The following is a 20,989-nucleotide window of genomic DNA, read 5'->3' on the forward strand; positions in this document are numbered from 1 at the left end:
TGGCTCATTGTTTGGGTGTCAACACAGTCACACACACTGTCACTTGAAAAGCCCCACTTTTGCATGTTGTATTATTTGACCTACCCTCTTCAGTCCGATATCTGTTTAACTGCACCCACGCCTCCCTTGGTTGGTCGAAGCCTGGAACTGGAACTGTTGGATTGTCTACAAGTTCGTGGTTCCTGGTTCTTGTAGCTTGTCACTCACGTTTCCACTCTGCGTCCTGGTCGAATCCTGCGGATAGAGGAAACACGGATGAAACGTCAACCATTTTAGTATTTTGGCATTTTGTTATGAGATGAGGTGGCAGTACGTCCAGAAGGATTTTAAAGAGACTGTCACTTAGCACAGAAATTTACGTATTTTTAGTGAACTACAACATGCAACACGTTTCATGCTGTGTATGCATGGTATGACTCTACCACAGTGGCGAACACGACACATGGCCAGGATGTATTCCTACGCGTTGAAATTCACAGCTAAGTGCCTGGCAAAGGCTTCATCGAGCCACCCTCAAGAGGTGTAGGTGGGTGTCAGCAAAATATTTCCCCGTGCGGAGGAGAAAGCCGGTGATTAAAATTTGCTGAAAAGATCTCACCGTAATAAAAAAAAATTTGTTTTAATGATTGTCATCCCAACTCGCGTATCATATCCGTGACACTCTGTCCCTCGTTTCGCAATGACACAAAACGGGCTGACATTCTTTGAAAATTTTCTATGTCCTTAGTCAATGCTTTCTGATACGGTTCCCATACCACCACAATATGATGGAAAAGCGTAGGGTAGAAGATCATAGAAGATCGCTTTAGTCGACGGTTGCATGTTCTTAGTGCTCTGCCAATAAAACGCAGTCTTTAGTTCGCTTTCCCCACAACAACTGTTCCATTTTAAGTAGTTCGTAACTGTAATTGCGACGTCGGACACACGCTCAAGGATTCTTCAACTCAATCAAGAAAAGGTAAGTGTGCTCCCTGCCGCCGTTGGATAAGCAGCTGCAGCAGCAAGTCGTATAACCCTAGCTTACTTATTTGTTATAGTTTAATTAATTTCTTTGCGTGTTTTGGGGTACTTGCATTGTTTAATTCATATATTTCGGGCGTATTATAGTATCTGACAGTTGTAACATCGCGCTTTAGTGTTTATTTCGTAGATTCTTATTTAAATTGCGTGAGTTTCGTATAGGAGGTGCAATTTCTTTAGTTACTGTAATCGTAAATTCAGCAGATTGTAGCGCAGTCGTTAGGCATTTGTACAGGTTAGTTGATACATTCTTTGCGTGTTTCGCTTGCGTTATCTAGGCACGGACTCGTGTTTCAGTAACTGTTGTTCAACATCGATTAGAATGGACAGGGACTGCGATTGCTGTGTTCGGATGACGGCTGACTTGGCATCCCTTCGCTCACAGCTGCAATCGGCGCTGACTTCGGTCGCGCAGCTTGAGGCTGTTGCCAATGGGCACCACTGTGGGGAGCCGGACTTTGGTATCACGGGGATGTCAATCTCGTCCCGTCTGTCCCCAGATCGGTCTGCCGCTGTGGTTGCCCCGGTTGCTGCCCGCAGTGGGGCTGAGCCCTCGCCTGTGGTTGATTGGGAGGTCGTTCGAAGGCGTGGCAGGCAGCGAAAGGCGACCCCGGAGGCTGATCAGAAAGCCTCCCCGGTGCGTCTGATAAACCGGTTTCAGGCACTGTCTCTGGCTGAGCCAGATGCAGCTGCCTGCCCTTTTCAGAGGATAATTCTCAGCCTTCAAGGTCCGGGCAATCGCAGAGGGTGGGCTTAGTGGTAGTTGGGAGCTCCAATGTTAGGCGCGTAATGGGGCCCCTTAGGGGTACGGCGGCTAAGAAGGGGAAGAAATCCAGTGTGCACTCCGTGTGCATTCCGGGAGGAGTCATTCCTGATGTGGAAAGGGTCCTTCCGGATGCCATGAAGAGCACAGGGTGCAGCCAGCTGCAGGTGGTGGCACATGTCGGCACTAATGACGTGTGTCGCTTTGGATCTGAGGAAATTCTCTCTGGATTCCAGCGGCTATCTGATTTGGTGAAGGCTGCCGGTCTTGCTTACGAGATGAAGGCAGAGCTCACCATCTGCAGCATCGTTGACAGAACCGACTGAGGACCTTTGGTGCAGAGCCGGGTGGAGGGTCTGAATCAGAGGCTCAGACGGTTTTGCGACGGTATTGGCTGCAGATTCCTTGACTTGCGCCATAGGGTGGTGGGGTTTCGGGTTCCGCTGAATAGGTCAGGAGTTCACTACACTCAGCTGGCGGCTACACGGGTAGCGGAGGCTGTGTGGCGTGGACTGGGCGGTTTTTTAGGTTAGAAGGCCTCGGGAAAGTGCGGGATGGGCTGCAATGTCAAAGGGTGCTTGGCCATTACAGGACGTGCTTGCATCAAGGAACAGTCGGAATTATAGTTGTAAATTGTTGTAGTTGCGCTAGAAAAGTCCCTGAGCTTCAAGCGCTAATACACTCCTGGAAATTGAAATAAGAACACCGTGAATTCATTGCCCCAGGAAGGGGAAACTTTATTGACACATTCCTGGGGTCAGATACATCACATGATCACACTGACAGAACCACAGGCACATAGACACAGGCAACAGAGCATGCACAATGTCGGCACTAGTACAGTGTATATCCACCTTTCGTAGCAATGCAGGCTGCTTTTCTCCCATGGAGACGATCGTAGAGATGCTGGATGTAGTCCTGTGGAACGGCTTGCCATGCCATTTCCACCTGGCGCCTCAGTTGGACCAGCGTTCGTGCTGGACGTGCAGACCGCGTGAGACGACGCTTCATCCAGTACCAAACATGCTCAATGGGGGACAGATCCGGAGATCTTGCTGGCCAGGGTAGTTGACTTACACCTTCTAGAGCACGTTGGGTGGCACGGGATACATGCGGACGTGCATTATCCTGCGGTCAGGTCCCAGGTCGACGGGCACGTGCACCTTCCGCCGACCACTGGCGACAACATCGATGTACTGTGTTGAGCAATTCGGCGGTACGTCCACCCGGCCTCCCGCATGCCCACTATACGCCCTCGCTCAAAGTCCGTCAACTGCCCATACGGTTCACGTCCACGCTGTCGCGGCATGCTACCAGTGTTAAAGACTGCGATGGAGCTCCGTATGCCACGGCAAACTGGCTGACACTGACGGCGGCGGTGCACAAATACTGCGCAGCTAGCGTCATTCGACGGCCAACACCGCGGTTCCTGGTGTGTCCGCTGTGCTTTGCGTGTGATCATTGCTTGTACAGCCCTCTCGCAGTGTCCGGAGCAAGTATGGTGGGTCTGACACACCGGTGTCAATGTGTTCTTTTTTCCATTTCCAGGAGTGTAGAAAGCACAGAAGCTGATATAGGTACAGAAAGCTGGCTAAAGCCTGAAATAAGTTCTGCAGAAATTTTTACGAAGTCTCAGACGGTGTTCAGGAAAGATAGATTAGGGAGAATTGGTGGTGGAGTGTTTGTGTCTGTCAGTAGTGGTTTATCTTGTAGTGAAGTCGAAGTAGATACTCCGTGCGAATTGGTGTGGGTGGAGGTTATTCTTAACAGCCGAATTAAGTTAATTATTGGCTCCCTCTACCGACCCCCAGACTCCGATGATACAGTTGCGGAACAGTTCAGAGAAAGTTTGAGTCTCGTAACAAATAAATACCCCACTCATACGGTTATAGTTGGTGGGGACTTCAACCTACCCTCGGTATGTTGGCAAAAATACTTGTTCAAAACCGGTGGTAAGCAGAAAACGTCTTCCGAGATTGTCCTAAATGCTTTTTCCGAAAATTATTTCGAGCAGTTAGTCCACGAACCCACGCGAATTGTAAATGGTTGCGAAAACACACTTGACCTCTTAGCCACAAACAATCCAGAGCTGATAGAGAGCATCATGACTGATACAGGGATTAGTGATCACAAGGTCATTGTAGCTAGGCTCAATACCATTTCTTCCAAATCAATCAGAAACAAACGCAAAATAATTTTATTTAAAAAAGCGGATAAAGTGCCACTAGAAGCCTTCCTAAAAGACAATTTCCATTCCTTCTGAACTGACTATGCGAATGTGGACGAGATGTGGCTCAAATTCAAAGATATAGTAGCAACAGCAATTGAGATATTCATACCTCATAAATTGGTAAGAGATGGAACGGATCCCCCGTGGTACACAAAAAAGGTCCGAACGCTGTTGCAGAGGCAACGGAAAAAGCATGCGAAGTTCAGAAGAACGCGAAATCCCGAAGATGGGCTAAAATTTACAGACGCGCGAAATTTGGCACGTACTTCGATGCGAGATGCCTTTAATAGGTTCCACAACGAAACATTGTCTCGAAATTTGGTAGAAAATCCGAAGAAATTCTGGTCGTATGTAAAGTATACAAGCGGCAAGACGCAGTCAATACCTTCGCTGCGCAGTGCCGATGGTACTGTTATCGACGACTGTGCCGCTAAAGCGGAGTTATTGAACGCAGTTTTCCGAAATTCCTTCACCAGGGAAGACGAATGGAATATTACAGAATTTGAAACACGAACATCTGCTAGCATGAGTCTCTTAGAAGTAGATACCTTAGGGGTTGCGAAGCAACTCAAATCGCTTGATACGGGCAAGTCTTCAGGTCCAGATTGTATACCGATTAGGTTCCTTTCAGATTACGCTGATACTATAGCTCCCTACTTAGCACTCATATACAACCGCTCGCTCACCGATAGATCTGTACCTATAGATTGGAAAATTGCGCAGATCGCACCAGTGTTCAAGAAGGGTAGTAGGAGTAATCCATTTAACTACAGACCTATATCATTGACGTCGGTTTGCAGTAGGGTTTTGGAGCATATACTGTATTCAAACATTATGAATCACCTCGAATGGAACGATCTATTGACACGTAATCAGCATGGCTTCAGAAAACATCGCTCTTGTGCAACGCAGCTAGCTCTTTATTCGCACGAAGTAATGGCCGCTATCGAGAGGAGATCTCAAGTTGATTCCGTATTTCTAGATTTCCGGAAAGCTTTTGACACCGTTCCTCACAAGCGACTTCTAATCAAGCTGCGGAGCTATGGGGTATCGTCTCAGTTGTGCGACTGGATTCGTGATTTCCTGTCAGGAAGGTCGCAGTTCGTAGTAATAGACGGCAAATCATCCAGTAGAACTGAAGTGATATCAGGTGTTCCCCAGGGAAGCGTCCTGGGACCTCTACTGTTCCTGATCTATATAAATTACCTGGGTGACAATCTGAGCAGTTCTCTTAGACTGTTCGCAGATGATGCTGTAATTTACCCTCTAGTAAGGTCATCCGAAGACCAGTATCAGCTGCAAAGCGATTTAGAAAAGATTGCTGTATGGTGTGTCAGGTGGCAGTTGACGCTAAATAACGAAAAGTGTGAGATGATCCACATGAGTTCCAAAAGAAATCCGTTGGAATTCGATTACTCGATAAATAGTACAATTCTCAAGGCTGTCAATTCAGCTAAGTACCTGGATGTTAAAATTACGAACAACTTCAGTTGGAAGGACCATATAGATAATACTGTCGGGAAGGCGAGCCAAAGGTTGCGTTTCATTGGCAGGACACTTAGAAGATGCAACAAGTCCACTAAAGAGACAGCTTACACTACACTCGTTCGTCCTCTGTTAGAATACTGATGCGGGATGTGGGATCCTTACCAGTTGGGATTGACGGAGGACATCGAAAGGGTGCAAAAAAGGGCAGCTCGTTTTGTATTATCACGTTATAGGGGAGAGAGTGTGGCAGATATGATACACGAGTTGTGATGGAAGTCATTACAGCATAGACGTTTTTCGTCGCGGCGAGACCTTTTTACAAAATTTCAGTCACCAACTTTCTCTTCCGAATGCGAAAATATTTTGTTGAGCCCAACCTACATAGGTAGGAATGATCATCAAAATAAAATAAGAGAAATCAGAGTTCGAGCAGAAAGGTTTAGGTGTTCGTTTTTCCCGCTCGCTGTTCGGGAGTGGAATAGTAGAGAGATAGTATGATTGTGGTTCGATGAACCCTCTGCCAAGCACTTAAATATGAATTGAAGAGTAGTCATGTAGATGTAGATAATTACCAGTTAAACACAAACTCTGGCTTGTAATTTCCAACAGATTTAACAGTTCCATGACAACAGGAAATTGCTATTTTCCAGAATAATATACATAACTGCCGTAGAATTTGAAACATTACTAAACAGACAAAATGTCTACGTGCGTCAAAGCCCAAGCCAAGCACTAAATAATTTTAAAATCCTCTTTCCATAAATCTTAAGAACCATACTAACAGTAAGTGGTTTACTGACAAAAACTTCCACAGAAGCAGGACACTTTTTAACATACAACATCACAAAAAACTCAAGATTTCTGTTTCTGAATAAGATATTAAAAACCCAGTACAATGAAAGGCATCTTTCAGGTATTACAAAATTTCAGTGACAAGTAGTGGCAAATCAGAAGTGCGCGGAAACTACAAGTCAGATCGAGCCTGAATAAAAGCTGATAGGAACGGTGAAGAAGGAAATACGGACGGCTCGGCGTCACCAGGAACAAATAATAAAATACTCAAATCCGCCGAAGAACTGGAGGCTACTGATAAACACAGCGACAGCAATTCAAACTGTCTGCCGCCAATGCGTCGTCCCCAAGTTAAACGACCAGCTGCAACGGACGACGCGCACCGCTGATTGTACCACTGAAACAACAACATAAAACCACACAGCAAGTGGGCAGTATCCAGACTAACACAATCCTTAAAACATTAGCAAAATTTCAAAACAGGAATACGGCCAAAGGGAGGCACAAGCCATTCAAATATCTGCACTACTTTGTCATTAATAATACGCCTATGTGCAGACAGGCTTACTAGTGCCAAAGTAGGAAGTGATAATATATTCAGATATATAAGAATTTGCTCATAGTGCTAAATCACGCAGTCATAACTTAACTAAAAAAACAGAGCCGATTAACTGAATATATATATATATATATATATATATATATATATATATATATATATATATATATATATATATATATAGCACGAAATTCAATATGGATATGTACCGCAGGACTTCAAAAACCAGAATGATTCCTACCGTTTGATTCTGGAGTGTATCCGCTCACAGTCTGATACATTCCAAAGCCGCGCCGTACGCAGCCCCACTGTCCACGTGACAGAAAGAGGCGGAGCATGAGTAAAGAGCGACCTCCGGCAACCAGACTGCACACCGGAGCGCCAACCAACCGATCTGAAACCCAGCCCTCTCCCCACAGCGTCCTGAGCTTAAATAGCCGAAAAGCGACCAAAGAGGAAAACCGCGGCCACGCGATACAGAGATCTTAAATGAATACAGAGAAACGACTGGCGCCAACTGCGCCATGAGTCAGTGATCTCTAGGTACTTCGTTGAATTTAAAGCCTTTACATTTGTGTGCACCCGAATTTTATCGGATTTCTTTTGGCCCTCATATGGATAGCCACTGTTTTCATTACTTAAAAATCTAGCACGTGCCGTTCTCCTGACAGTGGGAAGCATGACTGACATATATTAGCTGTTCAAAAGTATAGAGCCACCTATTAGTAGATATTAGTACAATATGTATCCACCTATCGCCTTTGTGGAGGTTTTAACCCTGCTAGGAACACTTTCAGTGAGGTATCTGAATGTCTGTGGAGGAATGGCTGTCCATTTTTCCTCCAGAGCCGAATCCAGAGAGGGTAGTGATGTTGGACACTGAGGTCTGGGGCAAAGTCGACGTTCTGACTCATCCGAAAGGTGTTCCGTTACTTCAACTTGGGACACTGTGCAGGCCAGACCATTTCAGGAATATTGTTGTGCATAAACCATTGCCTCAAAGATGCTGCCTTATGTCAGCGTGCATTGTCATGCTGACTGAATCAATCATCGTTTCCGAACTGCTCGTCTACTGTTTGCCGTAAATAATGTTGTAAAATGCATTGATATCGTTCCGCATTTAGTGTTTTCTGAAGCGCAAAGAGAGGACCAAACCGGAAAATCTTCAAATGTGTGTGAATTCGTAAGGGACCAAACTGCTGAGGCCATCGGTCCCTAAACTTACACATAACTTAAACTAACTTACGCTAAGGACAACACTCACACTCATGCCCAGGGAGGTCTCGAATCTCCGACGGGAAGGCCGCGCAATTCGTGACATTGCGCCTCTAACCGCGCGGCCACTCCGCGCAGCGAAATTTTTCATGCGATAGCATGGTATAGTCCTTCTGTATTCGCCAATCCCAGACCCTTCCAACGGACTGCCAGGATATAGTGTGATTCAGTGCTGCAGATAACATGTTTCCAGTCATCCACTGTCCAGTGAGTCACTCTTAACATCGCCTCAAATTTCGACCAGCATTGGCTACGAAATTTGAGGCTTATGATGGTCAGTTCGACCGTTGTACTCCATTCTCTTTAACTCATTAGGCCCAGTCCTGGTTCTAGCTGCACTGGCGGTACCACTCTGGACCTCTACGCTGATTCCTTATACTGATTTCATGCTAATTTTTTTAATTCACCCTCCACAATGCTCGATGGTCCCAGTCCGTCAGTAAGACGATCTGACTGCACTTGGTTTAGCTGCGGTTGTTCATTTGCATTTCCATTTAACATTTTTATTTTCACGATGACATGACTAGCAGTCGTCTAGGGCAGCTTTTGAATGGTTGAAATGTCCTGAAGGATTTGTTACTCAGGTGGTACCTAACGACTAATCACTGAGTTCGCCAGAGCGATCCATCTTGCTGTTACTGCTTCCCCTGCTGACAACACAATATTCCCTGCTTCCTTTCATCCTTGCGGGTCGGCCTCTCACGACGTCTGGTGGTCAATTCTGCAGAAAATAGAGGTTTCCAGATACTTTTGGTCAGACGGTGTACAAGCCGTAACCCGCTATGTCAGTGTATTTGATTGCGGGAGGAGTGTTGTAAGGAATTAACAATATAAAAATAAAAGTCACAAACGGCCGTTAGAAGGAAAGTACTTCTTATTAAACAGACTATATTAATAAAATAAGTGAAGAATCTTCCTATCTCAGGAATCAAAGTACACGAAATGATCAATACAAGGAATATATCAACAGTACTTCTTTTTAAATGAAAATTCCGCCATTTTCAAGTACCACAATTCTGGGCGTAACCAGAATGAAGTAAACGAAGTCATAGTCGGAATTTATGATTGCAACAAAGACTTCGTTTATACAAATCTGATCATGCCCAACATTGTTGTGCTTGAGAATGGCCAAAGGCTAAAATCATAATAGTACAGTAGAATAAACGGTCCATACGGTCAAATGGTGGAACTTCCATTTAAAAATTATTACATTACTCTGGTCCCAAACCATGGTAAAATTAACATCAATAGCAGACTGGCGCTTGAGAACGAAACTGTTTTCAGTGGACAACCTCTACTGGAATTACGTGTTGAATTGCAGTTTTTCAGCTCTGGAGCAAATAAGTTTGTAGGCGTGAAACGTGGACCATCGACAAGCGGAAGAATAAGGTAACAGTAACAGATAAAATAATGACAGACAGAAATTTGTTAAAATTTAAGTGGGCGTAAAACGTATGTAAATGGAAAGATATTATAACAAAAATATGAGGGGAGCAGAGTAAGGAAAACCGGCAAACAGTAGAAGAGAAGGGTTAGTCAGCATCTGGGATTAGTTAACTAAGCACTCGATTGTGCAGTATAAGGAAACACATTTAGAAAGTAGACAAGATTAAATAATACTTAAAATATACTTTAAAAATAGGCAGTTGAATATGCAGCTATTGCATGATACATTTTATTAATATACAAATATAGTAACCGAAAATATTATTTCGAATAAAAGAGAAGATGCCTCACGTTTGCTTAGGGAACTGTGTCATGGCGTATTGATCCTTGAAACTGAAATATAGTCAAGGAGAGGAAGTAAAGGTAATGACGCCTGTTAGACAAATCTGTCATTGTTTCTGCTTGCTCCACGCAGCTGCGGGAAACCATCAGGAGGATTACTGGTAAATGCAGTTGGCTACCTAGAGCAGCTCTGCTCGGGCGGTGTAATGTCCAAATAATAACAGTAGATGTAATTCTGCAAGCTTTCCTGAAGGAGAGTGCGAGTCACGCGGTTGAAACGTCGTGCGAGAAAGACGGGAATAACAGGCAGAAACCCAAATTTTCAACATAACACTAACAGGGAACATAAATCTCTGTTAGTGGGACATCGACAGCTGTTGTGTAAATTGTCCGTAAGTGAAAATTCCGTGAGAGTTGTACAAATTTTTTTATTATTGAAGTTTTACACAAACGTGTTTTGGGGTCTCGACCCATCTTCAGGTGCAGCTAAAATCAGCACAGAGTTTACCTGCTCAAGTTCAATTAAAAGGCAGAACATCTGCCGTGCATGGCTCATCAGAGGAAGTGTGCAAAAATGACCACGCTTAAACTCCCTTTCAGATGTGCCTGAGGTAAGTGTAGCATATAGGCGACTGATTTCAAGTTGTTGACATATACTCATGTATGCAATTCATGGTGAATCTATCAAAAAACTGTACTTCTCTGCACAAATGAAGATGTTCATGTGTTATAACACATTATTGGTACCTCCGGGCTTTAGGCTATCTTAGCAGCACTAACAAATCTTATGTAAATAGTTAATAAAACGTTTCACAAAAAGTTCAAAATCTTATTAATATGTCGCTCAGAAAAATAGCAATTGTTATGAAATCCCACAGTAATTCAGTTACATTTAAGGAAGAAAATGGTAGTGCCACTCAGCCACATAGACTGATGTTATGTGTTAAATACAGATCTAGATGTAAATATACAAATGTCTATTTCTGGTACATCTAAATAAATTTTCAATCCGTTACTGCCTGTTGCAGGTCTGTTGTGCAACCAGCTATTTCGGCGGTTCTCCTACAGGCAGATCGCGTTGGCGGGAGCTGTGTTTTTCGTTTTAGGACAAGGACCAGTGGCGCTGGCGACGTCGTTTACACATTTTATCCTCTCATCTCTATGCCTCGGTGAGCAAAATAAAGTAATAATTAGCCACTAGAAACAGACCTAAGTGGTTTCAGTTACTATGTGCTAAGTGTGTCCTATATATGTAGCAAGCTGTGTGATTGGCTGATCATTATACTGCTTTAAAAGCTTAACACATTCTGATTTCGTCATCAACAAGTTGGAAATTACGTTAGTTCATCATTTAGAACATGTTTTACATATCAGATATTTACATTGGATAAAAATAAGCGTATATTGCAATGTTTTCATAACAGCAATAAACAGAAACATTTTATGCAAGTTAGTCCGTAGCTTTATTTGTAAATATTTCATTGTATTATATCAATAGTCTGTATGTGGTGACAGAGTATAAAACTGAGTGGTAATAAAAGTACTAAAGGTGGTTACACATCACATTTCGCAGTGAACAAGCGTGGGAGTGCTTTTCATTTTATTACTTGAATTTTTCACAAATTATTTTACAGTTATATCTGCGTAGTATTTAAAAATGGATTACTGACTGTTGTAGGATAATTCTTTGTGTTTTCATTGTAGATGTACCACTATTGTGAAAACAAAAAACATCATAACGTTTGTAGATTCATAATGATTTTCTTTTCCTATAAAGAATAAACATATCTATAATGGCTTATATTACGGTAGACAACAAAATAACTCTACTAATGCAAGGTACAGGAGTACGTCTAAGTGGTAATATCAGGTCTCTTTAGATAAAAATTTAATCTGTCACATGAGATAAAGTCAACACGATACATAAAGAAAGAATTAGGTTTTTGCATAATCAAAGACTGGATCAATGTGACTATGAATAAAAGTAAACAATCACGACAACAATGAAAGGAAAAATTATTACAATAACGTTGTCCACCAAAGCATATTATACATTTAGAAGTGAAAAATGTATAAAAAGGAAAGGTTAACAGTAATTAATAGTATGGAATAGTGAGTTTGGAAAAGGTATAGCAGATAAGAAGAAACCTTACCTGAAAGATTCAAATAACAACACTGAGGGTAAAAAGGAGTACAGAACAGGATGTGCGATAGTACAAAGATAAAAAAGAAAATTGGAAAAAGAGATATGAGAAACATACATCACTGTGATTGAGGCTGCCCCACATCTCAACAAAACTAAGCCTTTAAAAGTAATTTAGTTGGTTAATAGCAACAAAACGACTGTAAAATAAAGAATTGACAAAATTCTTGACTATGAGGAGAGACAGCAGAAACAAACACAACACACAAATAAGACTCTGTCAAAAAGAAAACATTTTCCTCAAGTATATTTTGTGTTATTCTGATGCAGTGATTGAACAAATATTAGGCATATGAGGTTCTCAGCATGTTTACCTTTTGATATGATTGTCATTTTTTGTCAAGCACCAAAGGAGAATTCACTTAACAAGAAATAACGTACTGTCAAGTAGCCAAAACAGCTGCGTTAGTGGAGGAGCTGCGCACAGTTTATGTTTAGTAGGGGTGGGATAAAACATTAATTACAGGTAGTATGTTGCAACATTCCATTTCTAACCAGATGATAGGTTCCAGGAATGTAATAATTACTTAATAGTTTCCAAAAAGTTGTGAACTAAACGAAGGCAGGGAAATAGTTTGAATTACCGCAACAATGCTTTCTAGGTGTTTTATTTGAATAAGAAATCATTTTGATTTGTTGAAGATTCTACACACTGCATTCATGCTTTCCTCAATGAATAAAAATTCTCGAAATAGGGATCCAATGAGCTGTAAATCTTCTTTTAAGACAGTCAGTAAATAACCGGTTCGAAATCGGTGACATATCCTTCGCGCTGCTATCAGATGGTTTGTCTTATGTTCAGTGAGTTTTCCAGGTAACTAAGGCAGCACATCTGTTACAAACTGTAGTTACTTATTACTGATGACTATCAATAAAACCAGGACGAATGTTGTGGATCTTGAATAGCCTACATCACAACTGGATACTGATTATTCATTTCTCTCAGCCAGCATGGACTTTCAACTGATTAGTGTTCAAATTGCGAAGGTTGGTACGCCAATGGCTTGTATATGATGTTTCATCTATGAACAAAGTGATGCACAGAAAAGTCTCATCACCTTAATCTTTTCATGGATACCATCCAAATGAAGTTTTCTTCATCTTGAGCATGTACCTAACTAACGCTACTTACGCGACTACGTCAGTACCATTTAGGTTAAACGTGATCTGTTAACATCACTGGTACTTTTACTTATAAAGTGCTTACATTTCAGTAAACAAACGATAAACTTCTAAACTTGTTCTTTTATTCTGAGTAACTTCCTTGTACACACTTAAAGATCCAACAGTCATTTTCAGGTGACCAATTAATGACAGTGATTTATTTTTTCTTTGACAAATTAACTTCAACAACAACTATTAACTACATATTATTTGCACGGGATGGGAAGCTTTACAATCCTCATGATGAGTAATGGACATTCCCATACCCCAATATGACACTGGCCGTGTTAACAGGGTACACGAGCTGCAGAAGGAATACGAGATGCATTGATAAACAGAGCAGAAGTTGGTGAAAGCGAAGGTCTCCGTGGCGCAATCGGCTAGCGCGTTCGTCTGTTAACCGAAAAGTTGGTGGTTCGAGCCCACCTGGGGGCGAAACCGGTTTAATCATCACTGAGGTGAGGACAAACGTCGTTTTTGTTACAGATACACAGCTCTTGTGACGATCTGGCTGTGTCTACACAATGCCACATAACCTTATACACATTCAGCGAAGTGACAATTGCAGGTAAAAACATGGTACTATACAGACGTTCTACTGTTTTCCTATTTATTCGTCATGTGTGACACTACAGTAGAGTGAAGCCCCCTAAAGAAGACGTATTAATTGCATTTAATTTCAGCGTATACACCGCGAGTGCCATATGAGAGGGCCTCTCTCTCGATGTCGATTTGTATTTGGTGTCCCTTATGTGTCGGTCTTCAGGAAGCCGCTATTTGCAGAGTGACGTGTTACACGCTTCTGGCTTGGCGTATACTTTGACAACACATCGCTTATCGACTGGCCCGCTATATCATAATCGCTCGCCATATTATAATCCTAATCCCACAGCCAATGCCCGAAACTGCTTATAAACGTGTCAAATGTAGCAGTGAACAACTTTGCAGCTTGCCAGCCCTGCTGGACGCAATGATCAGTGAACAGCAATCGTAACTAGAACTATGGAGAATTAGGCATAGCCTCCTGAGGGGCAGAAATATTGTGTAGAGGAAACCATGTGGTTTTTCAAAATTATAAAACTTCTAACAAAGATAACATTTATTTTAATACATTTTAAAGTATTTTTCTTATTTTTAATTACAGCCAATTAAATTGCGGTTACCCTTGTCAACCATAATCTATAATACCCACAAGTTGTTCATTTGTTGACAGATTTTGAGTGGCAAAATGAAACAGATTTCTTAGGAAGTTATTTACGCAACCAGTACAGAACTACACTGGTACTGCGAATTAAATTGCCGGAAAAAAGTCTGGCATTTCCTTAGACAGAAAGGCACAATATATATTAAACACACCTACAAATTTCCATCTTCTAGATGCGTCAGTTTTCGCTGCTGTGCACCACCTACGCATCTGCTTTGTTTGTCCACATGTGATCTATATTTATTGAGTGTTACTCTCTTCTGGTTTTGATTTACGTCGCGGCTGTGGACAATCACTTCGGAAAGCAGTCCTGCGTACACTTTACTTCTGAAGTCTTTATCCGTGAATTGCTCCATCTCAATATCATTGTGGATGATAAATGCGTTCACAACACACAAATCAGTAAAGTGAAAAACAATAAGTCTATTCCACCATTTTTTACTTCTCAGATCACAATAATAGTCTCGTTTTAGACGATTAAAATTGTCAACAAAATTCAAGCTCCTGTTACAGTAATTTAATACATGGGAGCATACCACTACAGTAGTTGTGCCATCTTCTTCCTTAATTTTTATAGTTGTGGTGTTACTTATGTGATGGATAGTGGAGATCAGGTTCAAAACTCGTTTGTTCATGCACTTGTAAAAGGCTACACCATGGCTGCTCACTGCTGTAAAAGCCCACGCACTTCATCCTTTTATTTTCCTTTAGTTTGAGGAGGAGTTTATGTGTATGGCTCACAGTTATAAAGGCAAACATTTTGGGCTTTTAGTAGGACAAAGTGATTATAAGATATGAAGAAAATATATTTGAAAACATGAATTTCAGCTAACGTTCTTCACAAACATCTGTCACTGGCCATACAGTCAGTCTCATTTCAGACTCATCTTTAGCTAATGTTCCTGTATCAATCTAGAACTTCAAATTACATGCAGATTCATCACATAGAATCTATATTTTATAGCCCCTTTTCACATCCTTGTGCCAATGGCGCCAATGGCACCCCATACCATCACGCCGGGTGATACGAAAGTATGACAATGACGAATACACGCTCCCAATGTGCGTTCAACGCCATGTCGCTAAACACGGATGTGACCATCATGATGCTGTAAACAGAACCTGGATTCATTCGAAAAAATGACGTTTTGCCATTCTTGCACTCGGGTTAGTCGTTGAGTACACCATCGCAGGCGCTACTGTCTGTGATGCAGCGTCAAGGGTAACCGCAGCCATGGTCTCCGAGCTGATAGTCCGTGCTGCTGCAAACGTCGTCGAACTGTTCGTGCAGATGGTTGTTGTCTTGCAAACGTCCCCATCTGTTGGCTCAGGGATCGAGACGTGGCTGCACGATCCGTTACAGCCATGCGGATAAGATGCCTGTCATCTCGACTGCTAGTGATACTAGGCCGTTGGGATCCAGCATGGCGTTCCGTATTACCCTCCTCAACCCACCAATTCCATATTCTGGTAACAATCATTGGATCTCGACCAACGCGAACAGCAATGTCGTGATACGATAAACCGCCATCGTGATAGGCTACAATCCGACCTTTATCAAAATCGGAAACGTGATGGTACGCATTTCTCCTCCTTACACGAGGCATCACAACAACGTTTCACCAGGCAACGCCTGTCATCTGCTGCTTGTGTATGAGAAATCTGTTGGAAACTTTCCTAATGATAGTACGTTGAAGGTTCTGCCACCGGCACCAACCTTGTATGAATGCTCTGAGACGCTAATCATTTGCATATCACAGCATCTTCTTGCTGTCGGTAAAATTCCGCGTCTGTAGCACGTCATCTTCGTAGTGTAGCAGTTTTATGGCCAGTAGCGTAAATTGATGCCTAAGAAAACTCTTAACCCGTCTTCGCTACGTGGCGTGAAAATCTTTCGGTTTTGTGTAACATGCAGATTGGTGTGAAATGTCACACTTTTTACCATTAAATCACCTAAAAATTAAAAAGACTATTGTATGTATTGACGCATTCGACATCTCTGTAAAAACAGCTGTAGAGCCACTTTGTTTCACATAATTAGGCAGTGCTACAACTCTGAAATTTTGTCTCCATTTTGGAAGATCATTCTGAACAACAGGTATACTTTCAGGTCTGGCAGAGATACCAGAATGATTTGGTGTATCTGACTGTACCTTTGAAGAACTAACTGCCACAGATGTTATTGCTACAGCCAATGGTGACCTCTAACACCCATGACTGAAGAGGCAAAATGATTCAGAGGCTAAAGAATTATCGTTTGACGGAGTTTTGGTCATTTAGTATCGCACAAGTGACGATTACTTTCCTATAAATTATCATCTAATTCATTGTTGCTTTCTTCAGAACATGATAATACAATATAATCACACTTGGATTCGTGTGCACCTTCACTATCAGAGTCTCGAAACGATCTTATTTCACAGTCTGAGTCTGATGTAAGTTCCTCAATAAGAAGTTTGCGAATTTCATCGTCACTAAGAGACCTCCTAGCCATACTGGATGGAAGTTACATCCCAGTTGCACGGTGGCTAACAGCGGTAACCTAGATCAAAGGAACAAAAATATGAAATAAACAAACTTGTTTTACATAACTACTGCGCAGCAGGCAAACAGCTTCAAATAAATTTACGAATGAAAATACTCACTTGAAAATAAAAGTAATATGTATGTGCAAAATTTGATCTTCAAAACGTACACCAACTAAACAACGCAAAATGCTACAAGCTGACAAGCAAACTGTAACGTACCGACAACAGGAAAAGGGAAATACATAATATCCAATGTCATGTAATCTAGGGAGAACTCGCTCAACTAACTGTGTAATTCACAAACGAGAATTGCTCCTCCACTCGGTCACCAGCCGTCGTAAAATAAGTGTTCAACATTGACAATCACCACCCTTGAAAGACATAACGGATGTTGCGGGCACTAACTGCAGTCGTTAGCGTTGTTACTTCGTGCGTGGCAGTTAGAGTCGTTAGCACAGTTATTTAATCCCGCACAGCTAAAAGACGTTGGCGCTGTTATTTCGTGTTGGGCACTTAAGAATCGTTGGCGTTTTTATTTCATGCTAGGCGGGTAGAGTCCTTGGCGCTGTTATTTCGTGCTGGGCAGTTAAAGAGCCGTTCGCGTTGTTATTTCGTGTTTAGCAGTTAGAGACGTTGACGTTTTAATTTCGTGCTGGCCAATTAAGGGTCGTTGGCGTTGTTATTTCATCTTTGGCAGTTAGTGCAGTAACGGTCTTTGTAACTAGAACTGTGGAACAATGGGTATAACAGGTGTTGTGGGCTTTAATAGTAGTCGTTGGCGTCGTTATTTCGTGTTCGACAGGTAGTGCAGTAATGCTCATCATGCAAGATAATCCAGGCCATTTCTTTATCTTGCACAGGTGGACCTTGTAGCCCATTGTGCGAAATTTTGCATTGCGGATATGGGTAGTGGGTAGCAGAACTGCCGTGTCGAGTTCTTGAAGCAATCACAGAGGATCGGGATCGCACCTGTCTCGTGAGTAGTTACTGTAGGACATTAGGGAGGTACTTCCACTGTGCGGGTTTTTTACTTTTTGCAGCATCGGTAGGTTCCATTTTACTGCGCTGCCCCATACAACAGCAGTGTATTCCAGTATTGGCAACAAGGTAGCTTTTTGCACTGAAGTTCCAAAGAAACTTGTATAGGCGTGGACAATCAAACACAGACATATGTAAACAGACAGAATACGGCGCTGCGCTCGGCAACGCCTATATAAGACAACAAGTGTCTGTCGCAGTTTTTTGATCGGTTACTGCTGCTACAACGACAGGCTATTAAGATTTAAGTGAGTCTGAACTTGGTGTGAAGTCGGCGTACTAGCGATGGGACGCAGTATCTCGGAGGAAGCGATGAAGTAGGGATTTTCCCGCCCGACCATTTCACGAGTGTACCGCGAATATCAGGAATCAGGTAAAACATCAAATATCCGAGATCGCTGGGACTGGAAAAAGTCCTAGATACGGCTCTGACTCGTGACACGTTCCTAAGCATCCTTTCTGACCACCTGCATCCATTAATGTACATTGTGCATTGCAACGGAGTTGGGCAATTCCGGCAGGACGGTGCGACACCCCACACGTACAGGATTTCTACAGAGTGGTTCCAAGAACACTCTTCTGAGTTTAAACACTTCCGCTGGCCACCAAACGCCACAGACATGAACGTTATTGAGACTATCTTGGATGCCTTGCAACGTGCTGTTCAGAAGAGATCTCTACCCTCTCGTACTCTTACGGATTTATGGACAGCCCTGCAGGATTCATGGAGTCAGTTCACTCCAGCACTACTTCAGACATTAGACGAATCTATTCCACGTCGTGTTGGGCCACTTCTGAGTGCTCGCGTTGACAGTACATGATGTTAGGCAGGTGTACCATTTTCTTTGGCTCTTCAGTGTATATCGTGAACCCACCGGAGGTGACAAGGGAGAAAGGCTTGACTTTTAAGATAGCATAAAATTCACTCACTTACCTGGATAAAGTGTTGTTTCATGACAGTCTCCTGTCAGACATGATGCCAAGATACTTACCTGTAGAACTGCTGGACGTGTTCAACCTACACCTATATTTTTTGTAAGTCTTTAGTCACCACCTTCTGAGAAATTACAATACTTCGGCTTTTCGGGGAGCTGTGTGAGAGCCGTAATTTTCCTGCCCACTAGGAGAGGTTGTCGGCTACCTGCTGAAGTCGCCACGCATCATGTCGTCCTTCATGCTGTACGTGAACACTGGAGTGTCGTCATCATAATGTTTGTTTTACCTCTCAGTCTGAGGTAGGTCCATTGTGCAGAGCATGTACAACAGTCAGCCGAGTTCAGACCTCCCGGGATCAGACGACGATTGGCGACTCTGTCGTCAGCCCTTATATGGAAACATCTTCCTTGCAGGTAACTCCGTAGTACGAGGCATATTAGGAGAGTAAGGTCCAATTAGGCACGAAATGGAAACCACAGTGAAAATCCGATGGAACTCGGCGCAGTTGTGTTGGGGAGTGTCTTTAGTGTGACTATCGATCGCTTCGCTTCGTTCTTTTCAGTTCAGAGCGCAAACTGATCACGTAGATCAACAGTGTAGAACGTAGAACAACAGTGTCTTCCGTCAAGTATGTGAGTCTGGCGGGATATTTCACCTAAAGCTATGCAGCCCACATTACATAAATGTCACGGGTCTCTTTCTTCAAGACAATTTGCAGTCTCATCTGCAGGGGCAATGAAGACGCTACTGCAGCGTTTTCGATGGGAAGCCTTTGATCACACACAAAACAGCCCTTAATTGGCTCCCTCCGTTTTTCATCTCTGCTCACATGTACCACTGGTTACGTATACAATATGTTGGCACAAACAACGAAAGACAAACCAGCGTAGAGAAGTAGAGGAAAGCACAGGCGGCTGTTTTCTGTGACCAGGGTACTGGAAAATTTGTACGACGCCACGACAAATATCTAAGTCGGGGAGGCGACTGTTTAGAGAGGTAGTTGGAATGTGTAGCTAACTGTTGCGAATAAAAAAGTTTTGATTTTCACTGTGGTTTTCATTTCGAGACTTTCCGAGTAGCCCTCGTAACTTGACATGTGGCGTGAGGATCTATTGTACAAGTAATTTGTGTAAGAAGCCCTAGTGCCACACAGAATCAAAAGTTAATGAAACATCAAGGAAGATGGAATACTCATGACATTCCATGGCTTGAATACCTTATTCTACTAGCCGTAGAAGCTGGCGAGTAGTGGGGTAGCCACGTTGGAAACCGAACTGATCTTCAGGGAAGAGCCCATGCACTTCATTGTGCTTCTTGAGACGCATTACTTATAGCTTCGCAAACAATTTTGTCTACCCAGGAGGAATGCTTTTTGGCTGAGAGCTCTTTGCCAGGCTTCAGAATTGCAACGACCTCGACCCGCTTTCGGGCTGTCTGGAACTCGCCTGAACTGAATACTTGAGCGAAGGTTAATGCCAGATGGTTCATTACTGCAGACGGTCGGTGTCTTATCCATTCATCCTGCTGTTTAGACGTCATGAGAGTCTAGATGTTTCTTGGCTGCCTGCAGTATGATTCGATCTATAACGTCTCTTGATCGTTCACCGAGGAATGTCGTTAGTATCTCAGCGAGAAGATAGATGTGTTGCCGATCCATTGGGTCAATGGACAATGTGAATTTACTGGCGAAATCAGCCCGGATTTCGCTTTCGCGTCATTTGCACAGATTGGCCTGAAGCAGTTTATTTTGCGTTACTTTTTGATGAATAATCATGTCGCTTTTCATCTTCAACAGACAGGTTGGAAAACTTGTTTGTCCATGATCTAGATCAGTGCCCCTCCACTTCTAACGTCCCGACTACTGTTGAGCAAAAGTTACTAATGAATTGCGTAGATGAATTATCAGAACTGTGTATTACGTTTATACCACATCTATTTCAATAACCTGAATATTGTAACAGTAGGGGAGGTAGAAAACAGAAAAAAAGGATAGCCGGCCGCAGTGGTCTCGCGGTTCTAGGCGCGCAGTCCGGAACCGTGCGACTGTTACGGTCGCAGGTT

The 20,989-nt window shown here is 42.8% G+C and overlaps 1 protein-coding gene across 1 annotated transcript in view; it reads left to right on the top strand.

The window, feature by feature from the left end:
- LOC126354828 (monocarboxylate transporter 13-like) overlaps window positions 1-20,989 on the top strand; it is a 91,502-nt gene that overhangs the window by 29,814 nt on the left and 40,699 nt on the right. Inside the window, exon 4 of the mRNA XM_050004771.1 lies at window positions 10,884-11,024. Within this exon, the coding sequence (XP_049860728.1) occupies window positions 10,884-11,024 (141 nt within the window). The remainder of the gene's footprint in view (window positions 1-10,883; window positions 11,025-20,989) is intronic.

This window comes from Schistocerca gregaria, chromosome 3 (genome assembly GCF_023897955.1).
Source record: "Schistocerca gregaria isolate iqSchGreg1 chromosome 3, iqSchGreg1.2, whole genome shotgun sequence".
NCBI lineage: Eukaryota > Metazoa > Arthropoda > Insecta > Orthoptera > Acrididae > Schistocerca > Schistocerca gregaria.